This window comes from Scophthalmus maximus, chromosome 9 (assembly GCF_022379125.1).
Source record: "Scophthalmus maximus strain ysfricsl-2021 chromosome 9, ASM2237912v1, whole genome shotgun sequence".
Classification (NCBI taxonomy): domain Eukaryota; kingdom Metazoa; phylum Chordata; class Actinopteri; order Pleuronectiformes; family Scophthalmidae; genus Scophthalmus; species Scophthalmus maximus.
In genome coordinates this window covers 7,780,571-7,806,122 of record NC_061523.1, presented here as the reverse complement: position 1 = coordinate 7,806,122, position 25,552 = coordinate 7,780,571, and the positions used below count along the sequence as shown (strand labels likewise).

Below are 25,552 nucleotides of genomic sequence, written 5' to 3'. Positions count from 1 at the left end.
CGAGTGACAAAGTTGCCACGTCGTAGAAAACACTGCAGAAGAGAGAGCTTGGCGTGCGGTTGGCGGCGGACGTAGGCTGAACAGTGCACACTTTTAGATAAAGTGACGATGGTGTTACAGACGGTTTGTCCGATTTGAATATAACGTGTGGAAAAGAACAACTGCCACGTTAACCACATTTATTCAAAGTGCAGTTCATATTTACATGTTTTGTCCCCTAGACAGCACCGTAGACACAGAAGATCAAAGGTAACTGCCACAGCAACCGGCCTCTTTGCTGTGCCAATAAATAGTATTTCTAGTTGGCACAACCTCTGGTGGCCACGATCTTGGACTTAGATCTAACATGGGCCTCGGGCTGGTAATAATCCATCCTTCAGCACCAGTGCTCCAGGCTCTCATCACTGTTTAATAGCAAACACCAGAACTCGAACAAAGAGCCTTTCTCTTTTGCGGAGGTGAGAAAACATGAAACGTATAGCGTTGGCGGAGAGAGAAAGCTTTGGCTAAGGCCATCTTTGTTGTTATTTAAGTCAAAGCCAAATCCATTTTACCATCAGCCAATGAGGACTGATAGGACTAAATTATGAACGTTGCAACTTGACTCGAACCCCCAATGTATAAATCACATAACCTGTCACAAAACTCATCAGTCACAGTATAATTATTTAAGAAAGATTATCTTGTACTTACTTTTTCAAGTCAGTTACATCGTGTGGAGGAAATGTAGAAATATCTCAACAGAAAGACAAGAGTGGGGGAAAAAGCTCCTTGACCTACTTTTTCCAGTGCGCCAATGTAAAGGACAAAGGGGCAAAGAGTTTGAGCGAATCCATGTGGACGCGCAGACATGCCTAAAGTAAAAAAAAGAGATAGTCCAAATCTAAATTGGAAAAAAGCTCCAATGTGCCGCTTCACTCTCCCGAAGATCTGCTACTTTTTACTCACCCTGAACTGTGCCCCGTATGCAATCAGACGGCACAATCTGCAGGCTATTGCACAGCACACTGTGCCGCAGTTGTGCCGCCTTGATGCTTGAAAAAAGTTTTGAACGTTGACTCACATCACTTCCTGGAGCCATAGGTAGGTGGAATACAGAGCAAAAGAGCAGACGGAATGAGGAGTGCGAAAAAAAAACAATCAGCGCTCTGTAATAATAGATGGGACTTTCATGATGATGCTGTGTGGATTGCAGTGCAGTCATTAGCGAATTGCACCACCGCACAGCAATAACGACCTCGGTCAAGATGACGAGTCGGTCGTGGGGGATCGCAGTCCGCTCTGATGGCAGGTGGTGGGCAGGAGGCCAGGGACTGTGTGCGGAGGTGAAGTCGGAGGGTCGGCTCAGTCAGGTGACGGCCGTCTGGATGGAGCTGCTCAGCTGCTGAGTCGGCCTGGTCCTGATGAAATGTTACCTTCTCCCGGAGGAGAGGAGGTGGCCGCCTGTTTGTCCGGGATCAGCTGGGATCCTTTTCATTGTGCAGCGCTGTTGAGGAGGGCAACCGGCAACCAATTATGTACTCAGCAATGCTGAGTGGGTTAGATGGCCGTTGCAACCTTTTTTTCCATTAGGGCCTGGGAACGAGAACCCTTCCTATTAGGAGCGTTCCTGCCCGGCACAGTTCGGAAACTCTGTCACACACACTGACTAATTTACAGTAGAGGGTATGCGTGCATTTCAGTGCATGTCTATGCTAAGTGCTCATTTTTTTTTGTCCAACTCCCTCCTTTACAGCACATGTCTCTTCACCTGTTCCTCTTCACTCTCTGTTAATGCAAACATCTTGGGCGTGTTTACTGTAAATGGTGGTAAGCGGTCTTGCGGCATGGAAACAAAATTGATTCAACTGCTCCGCTGTTGCCGTGCTGTGTGCCCACCTGTGTTTTTTCTTTTTCTTTTTGTGGATATTGGTTAAAATTTAACAAACGAGCATTATATGCTTGTGTATCTGAGTCAAAATGTACTTACTGTGCGTGCGCGCGCGTGGCTTTGAGATTGGGATTGTGTACGTGTGTGTGTGTGTGTGTGTGTGTGTGTGTGTGTGTCCTCACTCCAGCTTCTTTCAGCCAGCTGCTTCATGCCTCATTGGGGTCTGTATTGATTGGTCCAGTTTCTCTTTGTTTTCGGTCCTCTGTTTTGGTCGTCTGATGCGGCTCTAAGAAACCCGCTGGCCTTTGCTAAAAATGCCCTAACAGCTACAGGAGCCTTTGGTGAAATTGCTTTAAATGGCTCGAAAGGCTCTGGTCAGAAAGCTCTGAATGGGGAGAGAGCCCTTTGGTGAAATGTCTGGAGAAGGTCAGCGAGGCTGCAATAAAATAGCCTCAATAGCTCCAATAGTTCACCGGTACATGCTCAGACACATGCACACGCACGGCAGCTCAATCTCTCGGTTGTTTATTTTTCTCTCTCATCCTCTCAATGTTAATCACACGCACACACGCACGCACACACACACACACACACACACACACACACACACAGGCACGGAGGGATGGAGCTGCGTGTGACTGCGATGGGCAGTCGTGGAGTCTCCGCTTGTGCTGCGGTGTTTCAGCTCTCAGTGCCGGTGGATGGTGGCTGCCGGAGGGGAATCTAACATGGCGCAGATCCCCCCCCTCCCTCATTTAACACTATTCTGTCTGTTGTAACATGACTCAGCTTTCAGGAAGGGGCCGAATCAGGAAGACGGCGAGTGGGAGCTGCAGAGGAAAAGAGGAAGAGAGAGAGAGAGAGAGACCCTGACAGAAAGAACGAGGGGGCGTGATTAGAAATGAAAGAACAACAGAGAGGATGTGTGAAAGCCGGGACCCGTCGGACTTGGTGTGCCGTCGCTACAGCGTGACTAACTAGATGACAGTGACGGCGAGTTGTACCGGTAAATAAACACCGTGACATACAGCAAATCTCATCATTCGGGCCGCGAGAAGTGTGTCACCACCTCCGCGCTCGCTTCATCCCGCTCTCCTGTCATCTCGTCCCTTTTATCCAAACAGGACTTTCTATCCCAGATTAACAAGGTTACGAGGCCCCCGAGGTCTAAATCAGTCAAGACATTTCTGCACGAGTCTACACCGCCACTCGCACACATTTGCGCCCGGGCGAAAATGTCAGCCGGCGCACACTCGTGCACGTAAGCGTACACACTTAACCAGTCATGACGGCAGTATTAGTAGCTTTCAAGGGTTTGGTGGAGGGCAGCAAGAAAAACACTTCAGTACCTCTTGTCTGTCAGAGTGGAGCAAGTGCCGACAGGCGAAAAAGGCGGGAGGGCAGGGGGACCCTCAGGCTCTCAGTCTCTCCTCAAACGTTGACTTAGACAGCGATTTGTTTTATTGGCTCAGAAGTCCCTCTCCTTCACTCTCCTTCACACTTGTTTTCCCCATTTGCCGCCCCCCCCCCCACCGTCTCTCTTACCCCCTCTCCCCCCATTCTCCCTCTGTCTTTCATCTCCCTCCGCCCTCCTTTCTCCCTCTGCCTTTTCTTTCTCCCATCGCTCTGAAGTTGTGGCTTAGCTGGGGGCTGACACAGCCATGCAGAAGTCGGATGAGCAATCGCTTTTACTGTACATGCTAAACTACACACTAAATGGAATGAGTGATGCTCTTGAAAGCGTTTGCTGCCGGGCAAAGCCAGCCGCGGTCTTTGGTCGTCGGACGGAGTGCGGCTGGCAGTCTGCGGTGTGCATGAGCGGAAAAAGAACTTGGCAATCAGGCCTGGGTGTGTTTCCGAGGGTATTGATAAATCATTTTTAACTGACTGCAGTGCTACCCTGGCCGTAATGGTTATCGATGAGACGGTATATTCACAGTCAATCTCGCACATTGTGTCCAGCAGGCCGGCTTCCGGAGCGTTACAGATGACTGCTTTTTAGTGTAACAGAAGAATTAAACAGGAACATGCGCTCTCTCATACACACACACACACACACACACACACACACTTTTCTCTATCTTCCACGCTTTCTCCCGCCACAAGTGTGAAATCCAATCATCACTGGAGCCCACAATCATTTCTGTCTAATCCGCGGACACACGCACACACACACACACGCCCGACGACGGCAATAGTAACGACCACCCGCCGCACCAACTGCATGCGAGCGTTATCTGTACGCCTTCCAGCTCGAATAGCCCGCTCTTAAAACCTGGCTGGAGAATTTAGTGGTTCACGGTTTCCATTTATTACAGTCACAGTAAAGATATGCCATATCCACACGGCTTTCCATTGCGGCCGTTACCGCACGGCCGCTGTACGGCAGCAGTTATCTCGGCAGCCTCGGCAACTTTATCCACACAAATTTCCCCCAGCTGATGACCCCCCCCCCCCCCCCCCGTCCGTCCGTCCTCACTTTTCTCCACGGTAGTCTCATCAAGCGCCTCTTCCATCTCACTACTGAACTGTCTGAGACACACCCGACACCTGATGCTGCTCTCTTGAGCCTGCCACATCCTCCGCGCGTTTCTCCGCGGGGTGGCTGACAGCGAGGGTACAGCACAGAACTCCCTCACAGCAGTGCCGTCCCATTACCTCTGGCAGTCATCTCGCCGTCACACTGATCAATGCCTCGTGTGCGCGAGGGCCTCGGCCTGTTAGCTCGCCGCTCGCTCGCCGCCACTGTGCTGCCGCGGCTGCCCCTCGCGCCATAATGACTAGACCCGCTCCGAGTCTGCCTCCAGCATGTGACGGCTGCGTTCATTTCTGTGAGAGTGCGAGAGAGAAAGATGGACACACGGGGAGAGAGAGATGGATCGACAGACAGAGGTAAAAGGGAGTGAGAGTGAAGGCTCACGCCGAGCACATGCTGCTCGCATAAGTGACTGCGTACTGTCATGTGTACGTGTGTGTGTGTGTGTGTGTGCATGTTATGCGTGCACGCACGCGATGAAAAATAAATCCTGTAAGCTGTAGAGTAAAGAAGTGGGCGGAACCAGTGAGGTAGTTTTTACCACTGTGCATTCTCATTTAAAGTTAAACCTAAATGTTCCTTAGCATTGATATATAGGGTAAATAAAATCCATCCATCGTCTACCACTTTATCCATTTAAGGGTCAGGGGGGGCTGGAGCCAATCCCAGCTAACATTTGGCGAGAGGCGGGGTTCACCCTGGACAGGTCGCCAGCCTATCACAGGGCCACATACAGATGGACAACCATTCTCTCTCACATTCACACCTACGGTCAATTTAGAGTCTCCAATGAACCTGACCCCATTCTGCATGTCTTTGGACTGTGGGAGAACATGCAAACTCCACTGGGATTTGAACTGGGATTCGAACCCAGAACCTTCTTGCTGTGAGGCGAAAGTGCTAACACTACACCACCGTGAAGCCTCAGTGAGATTTCACTTACTCATAATTATTGGTGATTCTCTTCTATTTCCTGTCAGTTTATCCGTACAACCAACCAATCAATCTGACCGAGAACGAAACAAGAACATGAACAATACGGTAGTTTCCCCAGATAATAACACAATTTTCCTTCTTGAGTCATGTAACCGCTGTCATTGGTTTTAATCATTCCATTTTTGATTCTGAGAATCACACGATATTTCCGTCATTTTGGTTGAGCAGATGGCTCTAAATACTCTTAACACCCGTGAGCATCAACTGCCTTTGCTACGGGGGGAAAAAAAAGGAAGCCTTTCAGTGACAAGAATCGGAGCTGTAGAAATCAAACTTTTATTTTTTTCATTGCAGTTGCGAACAAAATACTTTTCATCTTTAACCTTGAATGTGTAAACCCCTTTAAATAGTTCCACATTTCGGGAAATATGAATACACAGTTTCTCGGCAGGAGTTGGATGAGATGGGTGATACAACTCGTGTCACTTTAAAGGGAACAAGTGGAGTTTTTTTTGATACCTTCAGCCAGATCTAAGCTAGCAGTTTCCCCCTGTTTCCAGTCTTTATGCTGAGCTAAATTAACCAGCTGTGGGAGGTAGCTTCATATTTACCATGCAGGCGAGAGAGTGGTACCGATCGTCTCATCTAACTCCTCGTAGGAAAGTGTGTTTGCCCAGTTCCCAAAATGTCAAACTCTTCCTTTAAACTGCTCAATGAAATGCTAACTGCCCTTTTTAAATAAAACATGGCATTAAAGATAGTATGGAATGAAATTCAAATGGGATTACAGAAGAAGATTGACAGCCCTATAATGCCTATTGGACGTACTCAGTGGCGATATGGGAAGTTTGATTATTACTCATTTGTTTGGCAGTTTGCACAATTTCATCAGAATTAAAACCTGACAGTACAGAACGATGCAGGCAAAGGTACGAAGGGTACCGCATATCTAGAAAAAGCAAGACCACCTTGAGTTGTTTTGTCAAACTATGTTTCTGAGGAATGAACCCTCAACAATTGCATCATTTGCACTGATTCAAGCGGGAGCGTTGGTCAGTCCTCAAGATTACTTCATTGGACCAGGTCCTCAAAAGTACAAGAGCGCACGCACGCACGCAAACTCACACCCTCCTCCACCACCATCCCGTCCTCATCAAGGTCCTTATCCATTCTCGCTTCAGTGTGCGTTTGTGTGTGTGTACTCCACGACTCCAGATGCTGAGTGTTCTAGCGAAAAAGGTCAACAGCCATACAACTAGAGAGCCCCGACAGACGCGGGCTGATGAGCGGGAGCAGGAGGAGCAGGGTCTGAGGGGCTCTTGAGGAGGGATGGAATGGTAAAGAGGAGACGGTAGGAGAGACCGAGAGGACTGCTGCTGCAGAGTTATTACTGGAGTGGGTGACATAGGTGTATGTTTGTGTGGGGGGGGGCACAAGAGTACAAGGAGTAGAAGAAAAGCAATTCAGATGAGAGGAAGTGAGGAGAGAATGGAGCATGAGAGATTGAATGGTGAAAATCCTAAATGTATCAGTTTGGGAATAACTTGTTATGCTTCACTGAGCACTCTTACAGACTAATTTATGGAACTGCGATAGGTTGTTCCGCTCCGCCGCGTAATATAATGCAGTGCAAACACTGATGATGCATACAGACCTACATTTGTGGCTGCAACGCCATATTTCATGTCTACCTCGAATAGAAGGGAATTGGTAACGGGCCACATTTTAAAGGAAATCTCTCGCCGCACTGTTTCTCAATCTGTCTGCGTTAAACAAAATGCGATTCCGACCGCCATCAGTATGTCTCTCTGCCGATTCCTCTGGTTGTGGTTAATTTTTTCTCCCACCCGTGTGCAAACGGCACCAGGCAAACCACGCGGGATTATGTTGGAAACTTAACCAATGAAATTGAATGTACAAGGTAGACCACGCCCGTCGAACACTCACACACACACACACACACAGTCAGCACAACTAATGTCACAGCGATGAGTTAAATAATAAAGAATAAAGTCCCACGCGCTAGTATTTTTAAAAATGAAACGCAAGAAAACGACAGTGAAGGGAGGTGGGGGGGAGGAATCAAATGAGTCATGTGAAGAATCTCCTTGTGTCCATGTCTGGTCTCGTCACACGCTGACAGTTCAATTAGTCTGAATTAAATGATGCATGGCGTCTCCCTCGTGGCTCCAGTAATCGTCAGTGTTCTGCTTTGAAGCGCTCATATTGTGCATGAGTGAATAGCTAAAAATCAACAGTGGCTGGAGTCGGAAAAAGTGTATGATTTCCTGATCCCCATAGATGCTAGAGTGGAACATGGGACCAAATTGGCTTCAACTCTCAGAGCTCATCATGGATTTGCTGTATTTTTCGGGGGAAAAAGGTTTTTTTCTTCTTCTTCCCCCTGTGCCGCTGCAAAGTGACTGCAAATGGCTTTGAACTATCCGGAGTTTTAATTAGGTACCTCGCATCGGCCGGGGATCGAGTGTGGGCGAGCGCGCGGGTGTGTGGGCGTGCCTCCACGCATGCGTGCGTACGAGGACCCGGCCGGTGCATCGATGCACTTGTGTGAATGCGCCGTACCTGTGTGATTGTGCTGGTCACGCTGCATAATTGTGGATTTGTTTCTCTAAGCAGCCATTTTGTGCGAGCGCGTGTCAAGTGGTTTTTTTCTTTCTTCCTGGGCGTCGGCAAATCAGCAGACAGAAGACAGACAGACAGCGAAGATGTTTGAAGTCGTTAGAAGTTCCTCACCTTGATCTGCATGCAGCAGCCGTCCTCTGACTGCCACCAGCGCAGAGTAACTTTGTGATTTGAGTCTTTGCTTTTGTTTGATGTTCTGAATGTGTCAGAGGAGAGAGAAGGAAGAAAAAGAAAGACGAAAAAACTAACCTGCAGTGATTTACTTCATTTGCTTTGTTCTTCCCATCAGCGATGAGACGTTACCTGTTTTTAGATTAGTCAAAACGAAAGCGGTGTTTGAGTACAATCTCACATGAATGGAGCCCGGTGACTGGTCAGAGCCGGGTGGATGTTCCAGTGAACATTCAATTGACGGCCTTGCACGGCACTAATTAATTTCCTTAATGGGCAGGTGTTAGTTGTTGTTATTCAACAGCATGTTGGATTGTTGTCCTAGTAAACAGTTTAATGAGTGGGAGGGGGAATCCGGTATCCTCCCAAATCCTTTGTTGTTTAAAAGGCCCATATGGATTGTGAATCGGCAGCAGCTTTCAAAGCATCATTAGTCATGCATAAAAGACTGTGTTAGCGCTTTAATACCAGCCCTGGGCTCAGGCTCTGAAGATCTGCCTTAATTGCCCACCTCTGCCACGTTCGGCGCTCACGTGCACATTCAAGTGGTGTGTGTGTGTGTGTGTGTGTGTGTGTGTGTGTGTGTGTGTGTGTGTGTGTGTGTGTGTGTGTGAGTGTGTGTGTGTTTGTGTGTGTGTGTGACTTCATGTGTGCATGTCTTCTCAGTGTATTTTCTAATTGTCCATTGTCTTGCAGAGCACTAATAGGCACATAAACTGAGTCAGACCTTTAAGATGGGCATTAAAGAAGATTCAGACACTCCTCTATGCATGCCCTGAATAATGATCTTTTCTCTCCGCTCCTTCTCTCTGGCTGTCACTTTGCGTCTGTGTGTGTGTGTGTGTGTGTGTGTGTGTGTGCGTGCGTGCGTGTGTGTGTGTGTGCAGCGGTCCACCTGTTAGGTCTGCCCTGGCATCTGCGGCACGGCGAGGGCCAGCTGTACGAGAACGGCCTGAGCTCGGCGGACCACCAACAGGAGGACCGCAGCAAAACCAGACCCACCAGCTCCATCCAGCTGCTGGACACGCTCAACCCCGAAAACACACACGCTGGGGACAGAGGTGAGCTGACACACACGCTCGCACGCGCACACACACACACACACACACACACACACACACACACACACACACAGTATTGCACCCCAATAACAGATTATTGCACTCAACTATTGACAGGATTTGCCCATCAGAAATAACAGAGCAAATGTAATACTGTTGTTTGTAATTTAGTAACCACCAAATGTATTGAATGAACAGTGGCTCAAAGCGTTTCACTTCATTTTAACGGTGCTGCTCTTATTTTGTGCTTGTATTTTGTGAGCAGTTAAAGCATCAAGTCAGATTATAATTTAAATGAGGCTTGGTTTTGTTAAGTCAGGCTTATTTTCACAAAAATTCAGTCTTATAAAGAATTCCCTTAATGCACCTGGTCTAAATTCCCATGGAAACACATCCCTCAAGAATAGCCTGTTCCTGGTTTCCAGATTGAACATGAGTCCATTTGTAATACATATGAAATGTATCGCACTTTGCCATGAGCTGCACTGATTTTACACATCAAAGTGTGTTTACCGATTTTGAGGAGTTCTACTGCACATGTGAAAAAAAACCTCAACCAAACTCCGCTGGAGCCACATTAATGCCTTGGAGCCAAATAAAGAGAGCTTGGCAAAATCTGATAATTTGCAGCAAATGATGTGTTGAGGCAGTGTCGGTTTGGGCTGGAGAGTACAAGTTTGAAATGAAATGAATCTGGGGGATTGTGGAGTAAAAGAGATGTGAGATTTCAAGTCCTCTGGATACTGCTCGCGGCTTGAGGCTTGTGGTTGGTGGCTTCATTAACTGTATGAGCAAAACATACATTTCTGGCCAAACTGTTGCTGGTTGAGTTGCATTTGGGGTAATGTAGGTGCCAGGTTTTGATAAGGAAGTGTGTCGTAGGCAAAACACAAAACAAAAGCATCTCTAGTTCTGATGCATTTACACAATATTCAACATAAAGCAGGGTCTGAGACCACTTCCTGGACAACTGTATTTGTGTTTAAAATTAGAATGAAGTCAAATTAAGCCAATCGTCTGCACAACTTTGACCACAACCTCTAGACTCCAAAGTCCTCTAAATGAAATTAAAATAAGACTCATTCAGAAATACAAAAATAAGAAATCTGGTCTTTACACAGACTGTCCAAGTCATCGTTGCACTTATGTGAGTTTTACAGCACAAACCAACTGAAATAATCTGACAAAAAGTGGCCTCCAATATTGTTAACGGTATGTCATGTGCATCCGATGACACGAGATTTGAACCCAAGATGTAATGTTTGCAAACAAAGCACTGCAACCATTTTAGCGAGCAATGGAATTGAATTCATTCACTTGAGGGTGAGCTCACAGATGGGCAGCAATATCTTCTCTTTTTCTTTGCTCATGCTCGTTTTACTCTCTATATTATATATTTAATATGTGCTGCACATTTTTTTCCCTTGTAAATGTTCATTTTTAATGGTGAATTGTTGCTGATGTCAAAAGGTCGGCGTGCCAAAGTCATGAAAAAGGCCAGACAGCTACACATGTATACATGACCCCACTGTACATGGACATGGCATTTTATTCTAACAACTTGCTTAGAATACTCTATACTGTTCTGCTGTTTTTCTCTTTCTATTCACTTGATGAAATACAAAGCCTGCAGGGACAGGACACTCACAATTATTGAATAGAAGCAGGATGCAAATACGAGCATTTAAGACTGACTATATATCCACTGGCATGAATGAAATCATTTTCTATTGCATTAGCATCCTGGCTTGCATATATAACACACTTAAAAGTTCCAATACGCTAGAGCGACATCAGTGCAGGGATCAGCTTCGAACTGATTACTCATTTATTAGAAAGGCAAGGTAATTGGTTAATCATGTTCCCCCTTAGCTGGTACGTGACTGGAATTGCCTTCCGCTACTCAGCTGTCTCTCAACTAGCCGGTGGAATAACTACGACCAATTTAACCCCATGATACGGGACATTAATTGTGAGTGTTGCAGGTCATGAAGTCATGCAGGACACAGCAACCTTCACGCCTAGTCTGACTGATGGATATTACATTGGATGCTGTTGAAGCCCATGTTCATCACTTATACGCGGGGGGAATGTGCGAATCAAACTGCAAACCGCTGCAATTTAGGTAACCTGGGACATCCCTAAAGCAACTGTTCCTGATGAATCCTCACAATTACGGATTAACACTCATCAGTGGCTAAATCCTTCCGATAGGAGCACGCAGGGGTCGCGGAATTCGCCTCCAAGTCTTGCGTCACGACAATCCATTGTTTCAACTGCCACTGCTTCCTGTGCTTGATGAAAGCACGGGAAATCAAAATGGGCAAAGTTAAGCCGTTGATGCAGGGGACTCAGATTAATAAAATTGGCACGGTGGAGGTGGTCCCCGGGGCAGAGGATGGCCAGAGAGATTAGAGATTAGGGCAGTAATCCAGTGTGGCAGATTATCACGCTCATCCTGCTGTACCCATCACCTCTCACACCAAGAGACCACACAATCCCCTAGATTACACAGTGAAGGATGGTGAGAGGAGGCTGTGGGGAGCAGAAAGGACGAAAACACGACACGGCAGGGAGGAGAAGAGTGAGTGATGGGAGGAGAGGAGAATGACTGATGGGCACCAATCTCGTTGAAGGACGTCGGAAATGTCCACCATAAATCACAGGCATCAGAGTAATTGTTGACATTATTTTCAAGAAACAACTTATTAGCTAATGTCTTTAATCTTGTCTACAAAACAAAGAAACAAAGCATGAAAATATATATATATATATATATATATATATATATATATATATATATATTTTCTTGTCTTTTGGAATGAATAATTCAAAGAGAAGGAGAGTGATTGGAGGATAGTTATCAGTTTTCTGCTTGCTTTGAAATAAACTGATGACACAGTAGGGAGAGATGAGACGAGCTTCGCCGGAATGATTGGAAGGTAGTAATCTTCTTGTAGTCGTGTTCATGTATTTTTAGTGTTGTTGTTTTTATGTCAACCTCGGTGCCATAAAGACGGGCTCCGTGTGCGATTCGTCAGGCTCCCCACCGAAATCAGGATCCTTGGCGGGGCAGAATTCTAATCTGCCATTCGAGGCAGCTTGCAGCGCGACACTAGATACTAATTGACGTGTTGTGTCATCCACGTAAGGCTAGTGTCTTGTCAAGCCGCGCGCGCCGTGTGTTTTATTCTCTTCATGCGATCTCCCCTGCAGTTTTGAGACATCACCAGGAGCCCTCCGTAGTCCTCCACACATAAAAGCCTCTCTAATAAGTTCTACATTAATTGCCACTCACCCCGTGATTATCAACCTCGGGCTGATGTGCACGCGCTTAACACCTAACCTCTCCTCTCTTTCTACACTGGACATCCAGGCATACGAGCACGTGGGCTCAGAGAAATCCCCCTTTGTCGCGGATTAAAGTAGAAGTTTCCAGCGATGAACTTTTTCCCGTCAGTGGATTCCCGGCCTTAATGAAGTAAATCAGACTTTGCGAACGATGTTTCACTCGACGTGGAACAGCGAATATATTAATGATGTGAAGTGATACAAACTGACATGTAGTGGAGGGGCATATTGCCTCATTATAACGTGAAGATGATGAAATGTGGAGCTTGTGATGATCGCATAAACCTCCGTATAGAAGGAGAGCTGGTTGCTGCCGAATTGCTTTTACTCTATCTGACGGTGTGGTTGGAAATGGTGTGTAGATGGATGGAATGTGACACAGACAGAGAGAAGGGCTCTTAAAGAGCACATCAATATTCCAGACTGCGTGCAGAGAGCGAGAGAGAGACGGTGGAGGGGAGGGAGGCTGAGCAGTGTGCATGTGTGCAGGAGTGTAAGGAAGTGTGCATATTGTATGTATGTATGTGAGAAAAGGGTGTGTGTGTGTGTGTGTGTGTGTGTGTGTTTGTGTGTGACTGTGTGTGGGAGGATTGAGTGTTCGTGTGCATTGTGCATGTGTGCAAATGCTGATGGACTGGTCCCTGTTACACTGGTCTCATTGATTTTCTCACGCTGGGATACAATCTCAGGATGTAACACACACACACACACACACACACACACACACACACACACACACACACACACTGGCGCACACGCAGAGAGAGTATAGATCATTTAGTGAACCCCCTGCTTGAGCGCCTCGACTTGAGAAAGCCCAACTGCAGCAACATGTCTGCCTGTTATTTAGCCTTCATCCAAAAGATCTCTTCTAGCTGAAGAAATTTGATTTAATGTCAAGCTGCAGTTAATATTAGTTAAACATTTTTTTTCTCAAAGGCCTTCTTGACATTTCAGAATAGATGTCTTGGGCTCTGGCATCAAAGGCAAAAAAAAGTACATTTTTATATTCTTGGTGAATGCACCGGAATTGCCTTTTTTGGATTAATATAAAAATCCTTTCACCACACTGTGACCAAAAGGGGCTAAACAGGATTTTTAGATTAGATACACTTTGGCTGAGGGTGTCCATTAGTCTTGCTTTTTTTTATTCCACTACAGGTATCTGACTGAGCTGTTATTGTTGGGTTCTTCACTCAGATTTTACAGAAAAAAGTTCAAACATAGAAAACAAAGATGATGAAAGAATTACACACATCGGTGTTACACAAACATATATTTTTTTTTCTGACTTTCTGAATAATATTTTGCTTTTAAAACCATTCCATTGTAAGAGGGTTATTTTTTTTTTTTTTTTTAAACATAATCAAATTAGCAGTTGCTACCATTGAAATGACACAATAGATAGAATTTTTGCACATTTCCAAGGCTCATCAGGATAAGCAATACATGCCGCTAATTCTTCCGTCAGGTGCAACTCTATGTAGAAGAAGAAGGCGCAAGATGAACAACGGCCAGACAGACCGCGAAAAATCCTTTGGTGGTTAACACTCAATGTAATTCCTTTTTGTGGTCTGATCAGATTCAATTGACAGCGATTTGTGTTGCTAAATTATGATTGGTCCCTGGACGAACAGGTGACGCTTTCTTCTCAAACCAGAGGGACCCAACTCACACTGACTGCTCTAGCTTTGGCGCGTTAAAGTGATCCTGTCACTCATAGAAAGATGATGGTTAAGAAAACAGCATTTTCCTCCACTGCCTTGAGTTACAGAGGAATCAGCTGTTGAGGGACTAAAAAAAAAATGTATGAATTAACATCTTGATTAAAATTAGCTGCATGAGTAGTCCTTTTCCCACTCCTTCCAGGCCTTCTGCCCAAACTGAGTCAATATGCGCCGGGGAAAGGAAAGGGCAATAATCATTTGAAAAAAGCCACAAGTGCTCCGTCCATGTGTCAATTTATACAACACATCTAACACATACAACACATATAACACGTATAACAACGTAAGTGCGCCGGAGTGAAGGAGTTTGCGAGCAGCCCGACATGTCCGTCACAGACATAGCCCGAGGCCTGACGGTAGAAGGTGAGGACAGGAGAGTAATGGAAGGCCCCGAGGCCAAGAGCATTATCTTCTCCCGACTCTGACTGACACTCATTAGGCTGCACAGTGGAGAGAGGAGGCGGAAAGCTTATTAAGCCACCTGCTCAAAAGGCCCTTAATTGAATCCAAGTAATTATAGAGACCTTGCCCATTGTGATATTTTTATTCATCCTGCGGCAAACTCAATCTCTCTTGCATTTGGAACTCTATTAATGTTGTCTGCACCAATGTGTGAGGGATTCACACACAGGCCTACGCTTCAGTATCGACCGACTTGGGCGTGCACACACACACATACACACACGCACACACACACACATACACCCGCACACGCGCGCACACACACACACAAACGCAATCGCAGGTCCCCCCAGACATGTCCCATCACCAAGACCCCGGCTGCACTTGCTGTTCTCTGCTTCATTAGGATCTGTAGGATAATAACATTAATTGCAAAGACAGTTTAGTTCCTTTGAAAATGGATTACAGGTGTAATTGTTTTACATGAAGTAAGCCGCAGGCAAGAAAAAAATAATTAGACCTCGTGTCCCAGGCCCTAATGTAGCTCATCTCCTCCTTCGGCCCGGCGCGCTCACGCAGTAGACCCGCAAGCCAGTCCGACGCGCCACAGTCGGTCGAGACAGATGGTTCGGACAAACTCGCACCTACTTTGTGGAACACGCTTAATGAGAAGGACGACGGCTGACAGCGCGGAGATGTTTGCTAGTCATTAGATATAGGAGAAGTTAAGAGTGCAAATGTAAACCCATGGTGGTCCAGATGTCCTGCGACATTGAAACCTTTCAAGGGCCAATTTGCCACCGAATCTTGCAGTGTTGTACATGTCCTTGCACGTTGCGGGTGAACGGTGTCAATGAGGGCGTCAGCGGCGTTACGTGTACACCGCGCGGCACTACCGCTGTAATTGGGTGCGGTAGCATCATTATTATACTGTACAGCGTGTTGGATGTAAGCAGACATGCCCACTACACACGGTGCGCTTGATGGCAAAACATGAATAAGCTATGCAACGCTTTGATCGCCCCTTTAAACAAGCCCCACATTTGAAAGAAACATTAACACTTTCTTTTTTTTTTTGCTTACAACTTGTTTCTTCTGCCAACTAATGATGAAAAGCACAAGAGGACAGTTATGCGATGCCATTAATTTTTATTTCTATTAGGTAACCGATAGCGAGTGTGAATCCCAAGATGCTTTTTTCCCTTATTTACGCCCCGAGACAGCAAGGTGTGAGGAAATTGTACCTCTCTGTTCGCATATTGGCTTGTTAAAGCTTATATTGCTTCCGCCTGCCAAATAGGAATAAACAGAGATTGTCTGTTATGAAAGATATTTTCAAAGATCGGTCTCAGGTTTTTCTGTCTGCTGAGGCACACGGGGCCACGGTGCCGCTGGAACACATTGATTGACAGCCGTAATCTGAGCAGCTTGGGCGGCCTGGAGGAGCCCCAGTCACCATGTGATCCGTGTGGTTTCTGCGGGACTCCCGAAGCGCCTCAATCCTTCCTTCCTTTTTGCTGGAGCGTCAGTATTATTCTCTGCTGCTGAGACAGAAGGACAGAGAGAGAGGGAGAGAGAAAGAGAGAGAGAGGCAAGGAGGGGTTGTCTTCGTTCTTGCATTAGCAGCTGTAACTTTACACCACCCCGTCCTCCTTGGACCCCTCTCGTCTCTTGTCTTCCCCCACCTCCCCCTGTCTCTCCCACCCCTCCACCCGAGCGACCCAAGCGCCGCTTTCTGTCCCCGCGTTGCGTCAGAAACCGAGAGGCGCTATACAGTAATTAGCATCAGAAGAACTCGCCTGCTCATCTGCCAGCCCGCCTGCCTGCCAGTCAGCCTGCTCGCCGGCCCGCCGGCCCGCCCGCCCGCCCGCGCGCCTGTCTGCCCGCCAGTGTGCTGCCAACTGCCATGGCCTATTCATGTCCAATTCATCTAGTGCTGAATAAAAGGGTGCTTTCCTTGGGACATCCATCCCTCTGCCGGGCCTTTATATTTTGTGGCGAGGCACAGGAGCGAGGATTAGCATTAAAAGGAATAGACTGCTGAGGTGCACTCGGCAGGATCGTGTGACTGCCTACCTCAGTTCTGGCAAGCTGCCTTTTATTCCGTTTGGCCGAGATGTTTTGTGCGGGGATAATTTATGTTTCTCTTTTTTTGCTCTCTCTTTCATTACAAACCTTTCTGAGCCGTCCTTTTTTGTTTTGGCTCCCTCTCATCTTTCTCCCCCCTTTGTCCTTTATTCCACTTCCTCTCTCCCTCTCACTCTCTCGTCACAGCGCAGTCTAGTTCAATCAATTAACCAATTAATCAATTTACTTTTTCAATCCCGTAGTCCATAGAAGACAAAGATAAAGACGACGGAAGACAAAAAGGAAAAATCCTGTGTTTTTTTAGGCATTTATTAGCATGATATTTGACATTTGTTAAATAAAGGAGCATGTTAGAAAAAAGAAACAGGAGTATAACACCGTGCAGGCAGCTCCAGCACAGCGCTATTGAGCGATCAATGCTTGTCAGTATGCTGCAATGACAACAGAGACATGCGGATACTTACAAAGTCATCTTTGCTCAATTTATGGACACATTTGAAAAGATATAATGGAATAAGGTCTTAAGTGTGCATCAGGCAGTGCATACATTCACACTTGTTTTCTAACAAATCCCAAACCTCCATTTAATTGTGTCTCTGCTTTCTAGCCAATAAGTAAAAAGACTGAATAGTCCACAACCCTGCGGCTTATTGGGCAGAGTCGGACATACACTGTACGATTTGAGCCCGTTTTTGCCCCGATTTTCTGGCGATTTTTAGCTTCAGCCGAAGGGTTATTAATGGTAATATCATAAATTATAATTTTTCTTCGACATATAGTGTGTGCATGAGTCCGTATACGCATTTTTTTATTTGAGGCACACAGGATGGCACAGATGAGTGCACGTTTCTGTCTTGTCGGCGTTCTTCTCCAATGGTAATCAAACTTCTCTGCCTCTGAGGAGCTTTCCGCAGGGGGCCCGCCGGCCATTTGACACGTACAGTGTGAGCAGTCGAGTCGTGGCTGACGATTGGGCCGTACATAAATCTTGAGCTTTGGCTTCACATCGCAGACGACTTACTCGGACCGCATGAGCTGGAATTTAACCACAGCATGTCTATGCCCGGCTTAATGTTCTCCATGTTTGCCATCTTAAGGTAGCTTGTGAGCATGCTGATATTTGCTCATTAGCAGTCAACACAAAATACAGCTGAGCCGGACGGCGAGTTAATCATTTGTGCGGGTACCAACCAAATGTGTTTGACAAAAATCCGAACCTGATGATAGCGCCACAGGAAAGGTTGGTGTGACATTTCACTTAAAACTGTGACAAATGTCAACTTCATGGTGGTGCAACGGGGAAAGTCAGCAGGATTCATTCTCTGCGCACCATGAAAGTCTGTCCATTTCCCTTTTATGGCAATCCATCAAACAGTCGTGGGGACATTTCAGCGTGGAAAGCGGCGGGGCGAGTGACGGACCAATACTGCCATCCCCAGAACCAGCGCGGCTTCAAAAACACCGACGGAGGAAACCGGAGCTCCTCACAGGCCCCGCACTCTCTATCTCTGACAGAACATGTGATATATGTCGGCTGGCCTGTAGGTGTGCATGGCGTCGCCATAATGGAGTGGTAAAGCTGTTGGCGTTATAGATTGAGAGCGAGCGGCCTCGCCCATGAATCTGCCCCTAACTGTTCTCCTGCCTTTGTGGCCGTAACGATCGGCCGGCTCCCCTTCTGTCACCGTATTTCCTCCATCTTAGTTTAGAAGCAGAGATATATTTCTCCATAAAGGGGCCGACACAAAGGGGGCTCGGAAGCCTCGCCTGCACCCCTGCACAAAGGACTCGGGCCCTGGTGGTTGATAAAGGCTCATGTAGAGGAGAGGAGAGGAGCGGAGCTGATGGCCAGGGACTGCTGCAAAGACCTATTCTCTCCGCACACAAAGACGAGCGCTCAGTCAAGACACTATCTGTGCGCTGTAACGCTGTTTGTGAATGCCTGCGTGCGCGCGTGCGTGTGCGTGCGTGTGTGACCCTGCCCTCCTCACTTTCTATCATCAACCTCTCTGTCTCTCCTTTCACACACACACACAAACACATTCTTTCGTGTTAGAAGATGCTAATATAGCACACGACAAAGCCCCAGTAGACAGCTCTCCGACAAAACACTTCCCTTCTAAAGCGGTTCATCTTTATGCAGAGCCGACCCAGAGGATTGCCAAAGCGGGGTCTCTTGAAAAGCAGGATTCTCACCAGCGCTCAGTCACTGCCGACGTCTATTCAGTCTCACTTCATTAGTACGGCCGCTGATCACGCTAATGTTTGAGGACATCAGGTTGGTTATTAATTGCTCCCTCTGATACTGAATGGGACTCCGTGTCGACCTTGATAAATCCGCTGCATGTGACTATATCAATATCAACCCGTCTGTGCTGGGGTTTGCTTCTTTTTCCTGCAGAGAAGTGGGTGCGAGGCCGAGCGATCGACCGCGGCGAGGTCGACGTCGGGACCCAGCAGAGCCAGGCGATCCCGCCGGGACTCTTTTGGAGGTTCCACATGACGGTGCACCATCCAACCTACATCAAGTTCAACCTCTCGCTCTCGCACAACGCACTGCTGGGGGTCTACGGACGCAGGAACATACCGCCCACACACACCCAGGTGAAGGAGGCTCCTGTTGCACAGCGGCACGCTGTTCGCCCGGATGGGCTTATTTGCTTCGGCTACTTCAGATCCCATCCAAACCACATCACTTGTTTCCTCCCTGCGTTGGCCTTTCATCCTTTCATCTACACTCAGGCAGTGTTTTTTTACTCTAACAGTTGTGGCCTCGCGTTGATGTATGTACATGTATATGTGCGCTTCAATTGAGATCGTGCCATGGGTTATTTTAAATTAGCACAAATACTTTTTTTTGGGGGGGGGGGGGTACCTTTTGAATTACATTTGATGGAAATTATTATCAATTACATTTTCTCCAATTGGTCTGTACATGTAATCGTCCTGCTATCCGTATCCATTGTCTCCAATGCGCTCTCACCATCTCTGCTCTGTGCCCGGCGATAATTTCCCCTGCATGCTCACTCAACCTGACACCGTGTTACTGTGAGCCACTTTTTGCCTGATTCACTGTTTTGTCTCCTGTCAAATTGCTCGTAGATCGCTCGCACTACAGAAGTAAAGGTTGCGGCGGGGCTCTGCCGCTAAAAAAACCCGGTCGGTTCAGTTTGAGGTTTGGGTTTTTACGGATTCATGTTCAGTAACAAGTTATAATCATCTGGGAAGTGAGGCAGCACTGGGAGAATGGTAAATGAGCCACGTTTACCTCGCCATCTTGTTTGACCTCCTCCATAATCAGGGCAGAAATGTAACCTCACACACAGGTCAGGGGTTGTGTCGGAGGTGACAGGGCGACTGCCTGTCACCTCCCACTTTGTCTGTGATCAATCATTCTAAATATCAGTACAGCCACTTACACAATACAGGTGTCAATAAACTGCATTCGTGCTTTGTTTTGTCTGACAGGTTTGCGAGACGAAAAATTTGATCGACGTCTCGGTGCAGCAGAGCTGGAATTTGCTGCCTGCTTGTTTAACAGAAAGCATTTATGAACCATGAACAAATCACTGTTATATATCTGTTCTGACAGCAACAGAAATATTATGCAAATGAGGACAATTAAATGTTGAGTTCAGCTGTATTAATTTAATACGCAAAATAATCGATGGTGGGAAAAAAAAGGGAGATTTTGCTTGCTGAGATTCAGCACAGTAACCAGGCTGTGTGACTCGCGCTCCCACCAGATCTTGGCCATGGTGCGAGATTCAGTTGCCAAGTACAAACAGAGGAAGACGAGATTCTGCCATTTTCCCCCACACGGACGGAGATTCTCCAAAATGTGTGGCTGCACACTGTTTTCACGAGGAAACCGTGAATTCTGATTTAGCCAGGCTGTGTCTCGGCCTCGCTCCCAGATGCAATGCACACACACAAACACACAAAAAACGTTGTACAGAGTGCAGAACAGGATTGTGTCATGCAAGAAGCGCATGTACAACACACGCCGAGTCGTCTTCTTTTTAACATCAGTGCACCCCAGCACTTGCCTGCATGAAGAGGTCTAATTAGCTGTTTTTGACACTAGTGTGACACAGCCCTCAGGGGGAATGAGACTCAGCGAGTGCTTGCTAGTTCAAGGAGGTCTGAGGATGGAGAGGAAGGGGGCGGGGGGGTTTAAGAGGGTGAGAAGAAAAAGCACAGAAAGGCTGGGATGGATAAAATAATAGTCTGATGCAGTTGAAAACCTGGGTGGTAAAGTATGCCCATGCCATTAGCAGTACATCGACTTATCAAACCAGCTGCCTTGGAGCATGTCTGCCGGTGCACCGAGCTGACATGGATGACGAGTTGCCTTCCATTTCTCTGGCTTCATGTTTTGCAGATATCCACATTTGATGTTAGTCCCCCACGTCTTGCATGCAGGCAGTGTTAACATAGTCCGCCCAGCGACATCCACGCGCCACTGCACGATGTGGGGCTTGCAAATTTCCCATATTCATGCGGGTTTTGCCCATTCCCGTCTTGCTCATTCTACGGTGTTACTGTGTACATTGCTGTTGTCTGATTGTGTCTCTGTTGTCCAGTTCGACTTTGTGAAACTGCTGGATGGGAAGGCGCTGCCCAGGTCCCTGACCGATCCCGTCTCAACCGCCAAAGCTCCCAAAGGGCTGCTGCTGAGTGGCCTCCAGGAGACGGGCTTCATCGAGTACATGGACCCCGGCACCTGGCACCTCGCTCTGTACAACGATGGACGCAACCTGGAGCAAGTGTTGCTCCACAGCAGCCCCATAGGTGAGCACACATTCACAGAGAGTATAGACACATGTCTGACCCGACTCAGTCATTTAGAGTTAACATGAATATCTGTCCTCCTTTTATAGTCATACAAATTTACCATGCGCGCACAAGGACATTAAAGTGGCGTTTTTTTGGGGGGGAGAAAAGTGTTTTGAAACTCGTTGACATTTGAAGGGGAACTTTTCCTCCCGTAAGAGTGAGCTCGGCATGGCGAGAGACAGCCGTTCGGAAGGGGGAGGACAGCTCCTGTAGTAATGACGGGGCTTGCTAACCGGAGCTCATTGCTATGACACACACGGATGGCAGTGTAAATTGAAGGATGTGAATAATGCAAGAGTATGTGGCTGAATATAGGCAAGTGGATAATTACCAGGGCAGTTTCTTCACTCCCACTTTGTCCACTGGTCCTTAAGAGAATACCGTATTCAAATAACCCCCCCAAATAAACCTGTTTGGAAATAAAGTAGTACAATAACATCAATGTGGGGTGGGGTGGGGGTTTGTATAACAGACGGGTAAAATGGCAATTATGAAGCATGCGATATGTGATGATCAGAACATTATTATGAGAAGCACTTCACGATAGAGACCACCCTTGGGATATTCCCCCCAGTGACCTTTAATGGTCCTCCCATTATGCATTTTTTTTTTAATGTAATTCAGTAAAGGATCAGGAATTGAGCTTTCGCAATGCCTATAATTTGAATAATGTTCATCACCCACCTCCTAAAAGTTGTAAGCCAGTATCTGTAAACAGCTCTGTAGTGCTGGAGACATCTTCCATCGTCTATTGACGGGGTCCTTTATGTAATGACTGACAGCATGCAATGGCTAAACACAGATTTTATTTCAGAGCTGTCAAACGTTTGTTGATGTGTGTGTGCTGTCTGTAAAATCTGGAATACTCTACACCTATTTTTGAGTCGCATCTTTTGAGCCAAACAGGAAACAGCCGTGTTTACAAAAAGTTTACTTTCCCTTTTTTCCCCTCCCCACTTCCCTCCCTTCAATAATCAAAACAGATATACACACGACAGATGGCCCCAGAATAGCAGCTTTTAGTCTGCTATGGTCTTTCCAAATAATAAATGAAGTGATTTTGGCTTGAAAGAGGAAAATAATATTAATGGATTGATGTCAGAGTTCATTCCGCCGCCCATTTACACCTCTTAACGACGGCTGCAAACAGACACGGCGTTGTTTCGGAGGCAGACAATCCGGACCACTGCGCCACAGTACAATAAATTCTAATAAGAGACACCGCTGTAGCCCCAGAGTGGAGCTTTATGAGGAGATGAGGGGGAAATGAGATGATCTCTGTCGGGAAATTGAGCTTTACCGCAGCAAACAGTAACTAGATACAACAAAGAAATGGAGTATAAATAAAAAAATAGTGAAAAGCCCGTTGTGAAAATAAATGAATAAAATAAAGTAAAATCAATACGGTATAGAATATAACAAGAGGGAAAAATATGAGAACCTGAGGAAAATGAAAGGAATACATTGACTGATGCACCAAAATATACCTGTTTCTTCTGGTGTTTAAAGGTGCTTGAGAGAGTGATGAAGTATGTGATTACTTGCGACGGAGAGCACTGTCATTGACTATCACCGTAATGATCAGCCTGATAAAAGTAAAAAAACGACAAAAGAAGGGAGTTTTGGCGGACCATTCAAAGCCAGCGTGTTTGGTCAGCTGCTAACTGACATGTATCAGTCGGAAGACATTAGGTTGTTCTGTCATCTGCTCACACTCAATCCCTCACACACACACACACACACACACACACACACACACACACACACACACACACACACAAATAAACTCTTTCTCTCACACACACACACACACACACACACACAGCGGCCAGAATTCGGTTACATCTTTACTCTGAGCTGCTGCTGAGTAGGACAGAAAAAGCACAATGCTGATTTATAGTACATGCTGTAATATATATGCTTGTGTGTATACAGTCATTTCTCAGTGATTGTGAATATCGAGCATAAACGGGTCGCATATAAATGTTGGGCGGAAAAAAAGAATAGCATCATTATGTGGATTGATATTGAATTTCCAATCCTTTTTTTTTTCTTTTTCAAAATGTTGAGAAAGGAGAAAATAGTAGCAGATATAGATGAAACCCCTTTTTTTTACCTCCCTCCACTGTTATTAAGATTTGCCTGTGATCTACAATGGCTCTGGCTCAATGATTTTGTGCCATTTTGCCAGCTCCACTCCGGCCTCATCTTCTTTGTTTCTACTCACTCTGTAACCTGACAGAAAGTGGTGCTTCCTGCACTCCTATGAATTATACATAAATGCTATACGTCAACTGTCATCACACGTCATCTTGCATATCATATGTTTTTACACAATGGCCAACAAAAATGGGACAAAAGAAAAAAAAAAGGTTTGTGTAGATATCTGTAACTTGTAACAAAATACACGATGAACCAAAATGGGGGGGGGGGGGGGGGGGGGGGGGGGGGGGGTTGGTAGCAACCGGATCCTTCTAGTTAGCTGAGCAGCCATTTCATTTTTTTTTTTTCTTCAGTTCATAAAGGCCAAGGGTCATAAAGCATGGCTGGAGGTTTACGGGCTCATAAAGTACAATTGGAATGCTTATTTGACCAATCAGATCACTTGGCTGGAAGCACCCATTTTATAACAGCATTTAACTGCAATAACTTATGGCATGAGTGATTTCTCACTGGCAAGGGTTTAGTCAGTGGAAAGAACAGAGTGGGCGTCTCACAGATGCTCAGACTCATGCGGGCACACACGCACACACACACACACACAGATTCTATACTGTAACAAATAAAGGCATTGCTCTATTGCTCTTCATACATTACCTGTTAATTGCCTGGAGATTTTTATAGTTGACACGCTGACCCGAACGACACTTATATCTTTGATGCGGCCCCTTGAGCTTTCTGACAAATCACTAATCCCTGCCGTATTAGAAGCGACTCTGTGACCTTGCACATTAAGTTTTGCTCATTGCATGTGTCAGGCGCCAGATACAGTACTGGGGGTTGTATATGTTCGGCTATATTTTTCAAGAGTGAGACAGAGACACGTGGAGAGAGGGCTGTGAGACCTCCTGACTGTGTGGGAGAGCAGATGATTGCCACTCCGTCACTCCATCAGTGGGACAATGACAGGTGATGGAGGTGAAAATGACTTTGGTTTCTGTAGTGATGCGCCACTGTGGAGGATAACGCAATGCTGCCGGCTACTGGCAGGGCCCCTCTCATTAGCATGTGTCACACGTGCCTCAAGGCGGGTGTCTCATAATAACTTTGCGTGCGTTTTGGTAAATGTGTATGTGTGTGTGCGTGTGTTCGCGAGTGCACGAGCCGTGCCACCGAAGGATTTGTCATCCATGCTCCCTGAGCGGCGCGAGCCAGGGGACGGCAGTGGTTTGACTCTGGAGCCGATGCCTGTTCGGAGGAGCCGAGCAGGACGGCGCAGGGTCAAATAAAGGATGACATCCCTGACACCCATTTTAATTACCCTATCTAGCGTAGATCGAGTTCGCCTGGCACAAGACAGCCAGCAGTACAGTTCAGAGCCCCAACTATGCCAGTCCTCTGGGTACTTGCTACACCAGAATCTTCCATTTGGAGCGGAGCCGACAGAGTACAGCAGGTTTATATAAAGCTCTAGAAGCATAAATGTATGCCCCCTCTTTATCTATCTCCGCCACGCCGTCTGTGCCCAGAGAATGAGATCTGACATGATGGACATATCAATGGGAGAAGCGGAGACCGGTAAAACGAAGGTAGCTAATTGAAGTGCGATGGAGGAACATGATGAAATGCTCATAGCCCACAGAAGAAATATGATGAAACGCACCTATCCAGATGAGACAAAGTGCTAGTAGGAACAAGCAATCGCATTGATCTTCGCCATGCTGAGAACGTAGCTGCTGTAGTGGCACAGTACTGCCCATTCTCCACT

General features: G+C 46.6%; 1 protein-coding gene across 1 annotated transcript in view; it reads left to right on the top strand.

Moving 5' to 3' along the window:
• The window catches only part of tenm1 (teneurin transmembrane protein 1), a 163,935-nt gene that overhangs the window by 63,234 nt on the left and 75,149 nt on the right, over positions 1-25,552 (top strand). Inside the window, exons 6-8 of the mRNA XM_035649915.2 lie at positions 9,044-9,217; positions 19,187-19,389; positions 21,372-21,579. Of these exons, the coding sequence (XP_035505808.2) occupies positions 9,044-9,217; positions 19,187-19,389; positions 21,372-21,579 (585 nt within the window). The remainder of the gene's footprint in view (positions 1-9,043; positions 9,218-19,186; positions 19,390-21,371; positions 21,580-25,552) is intronic.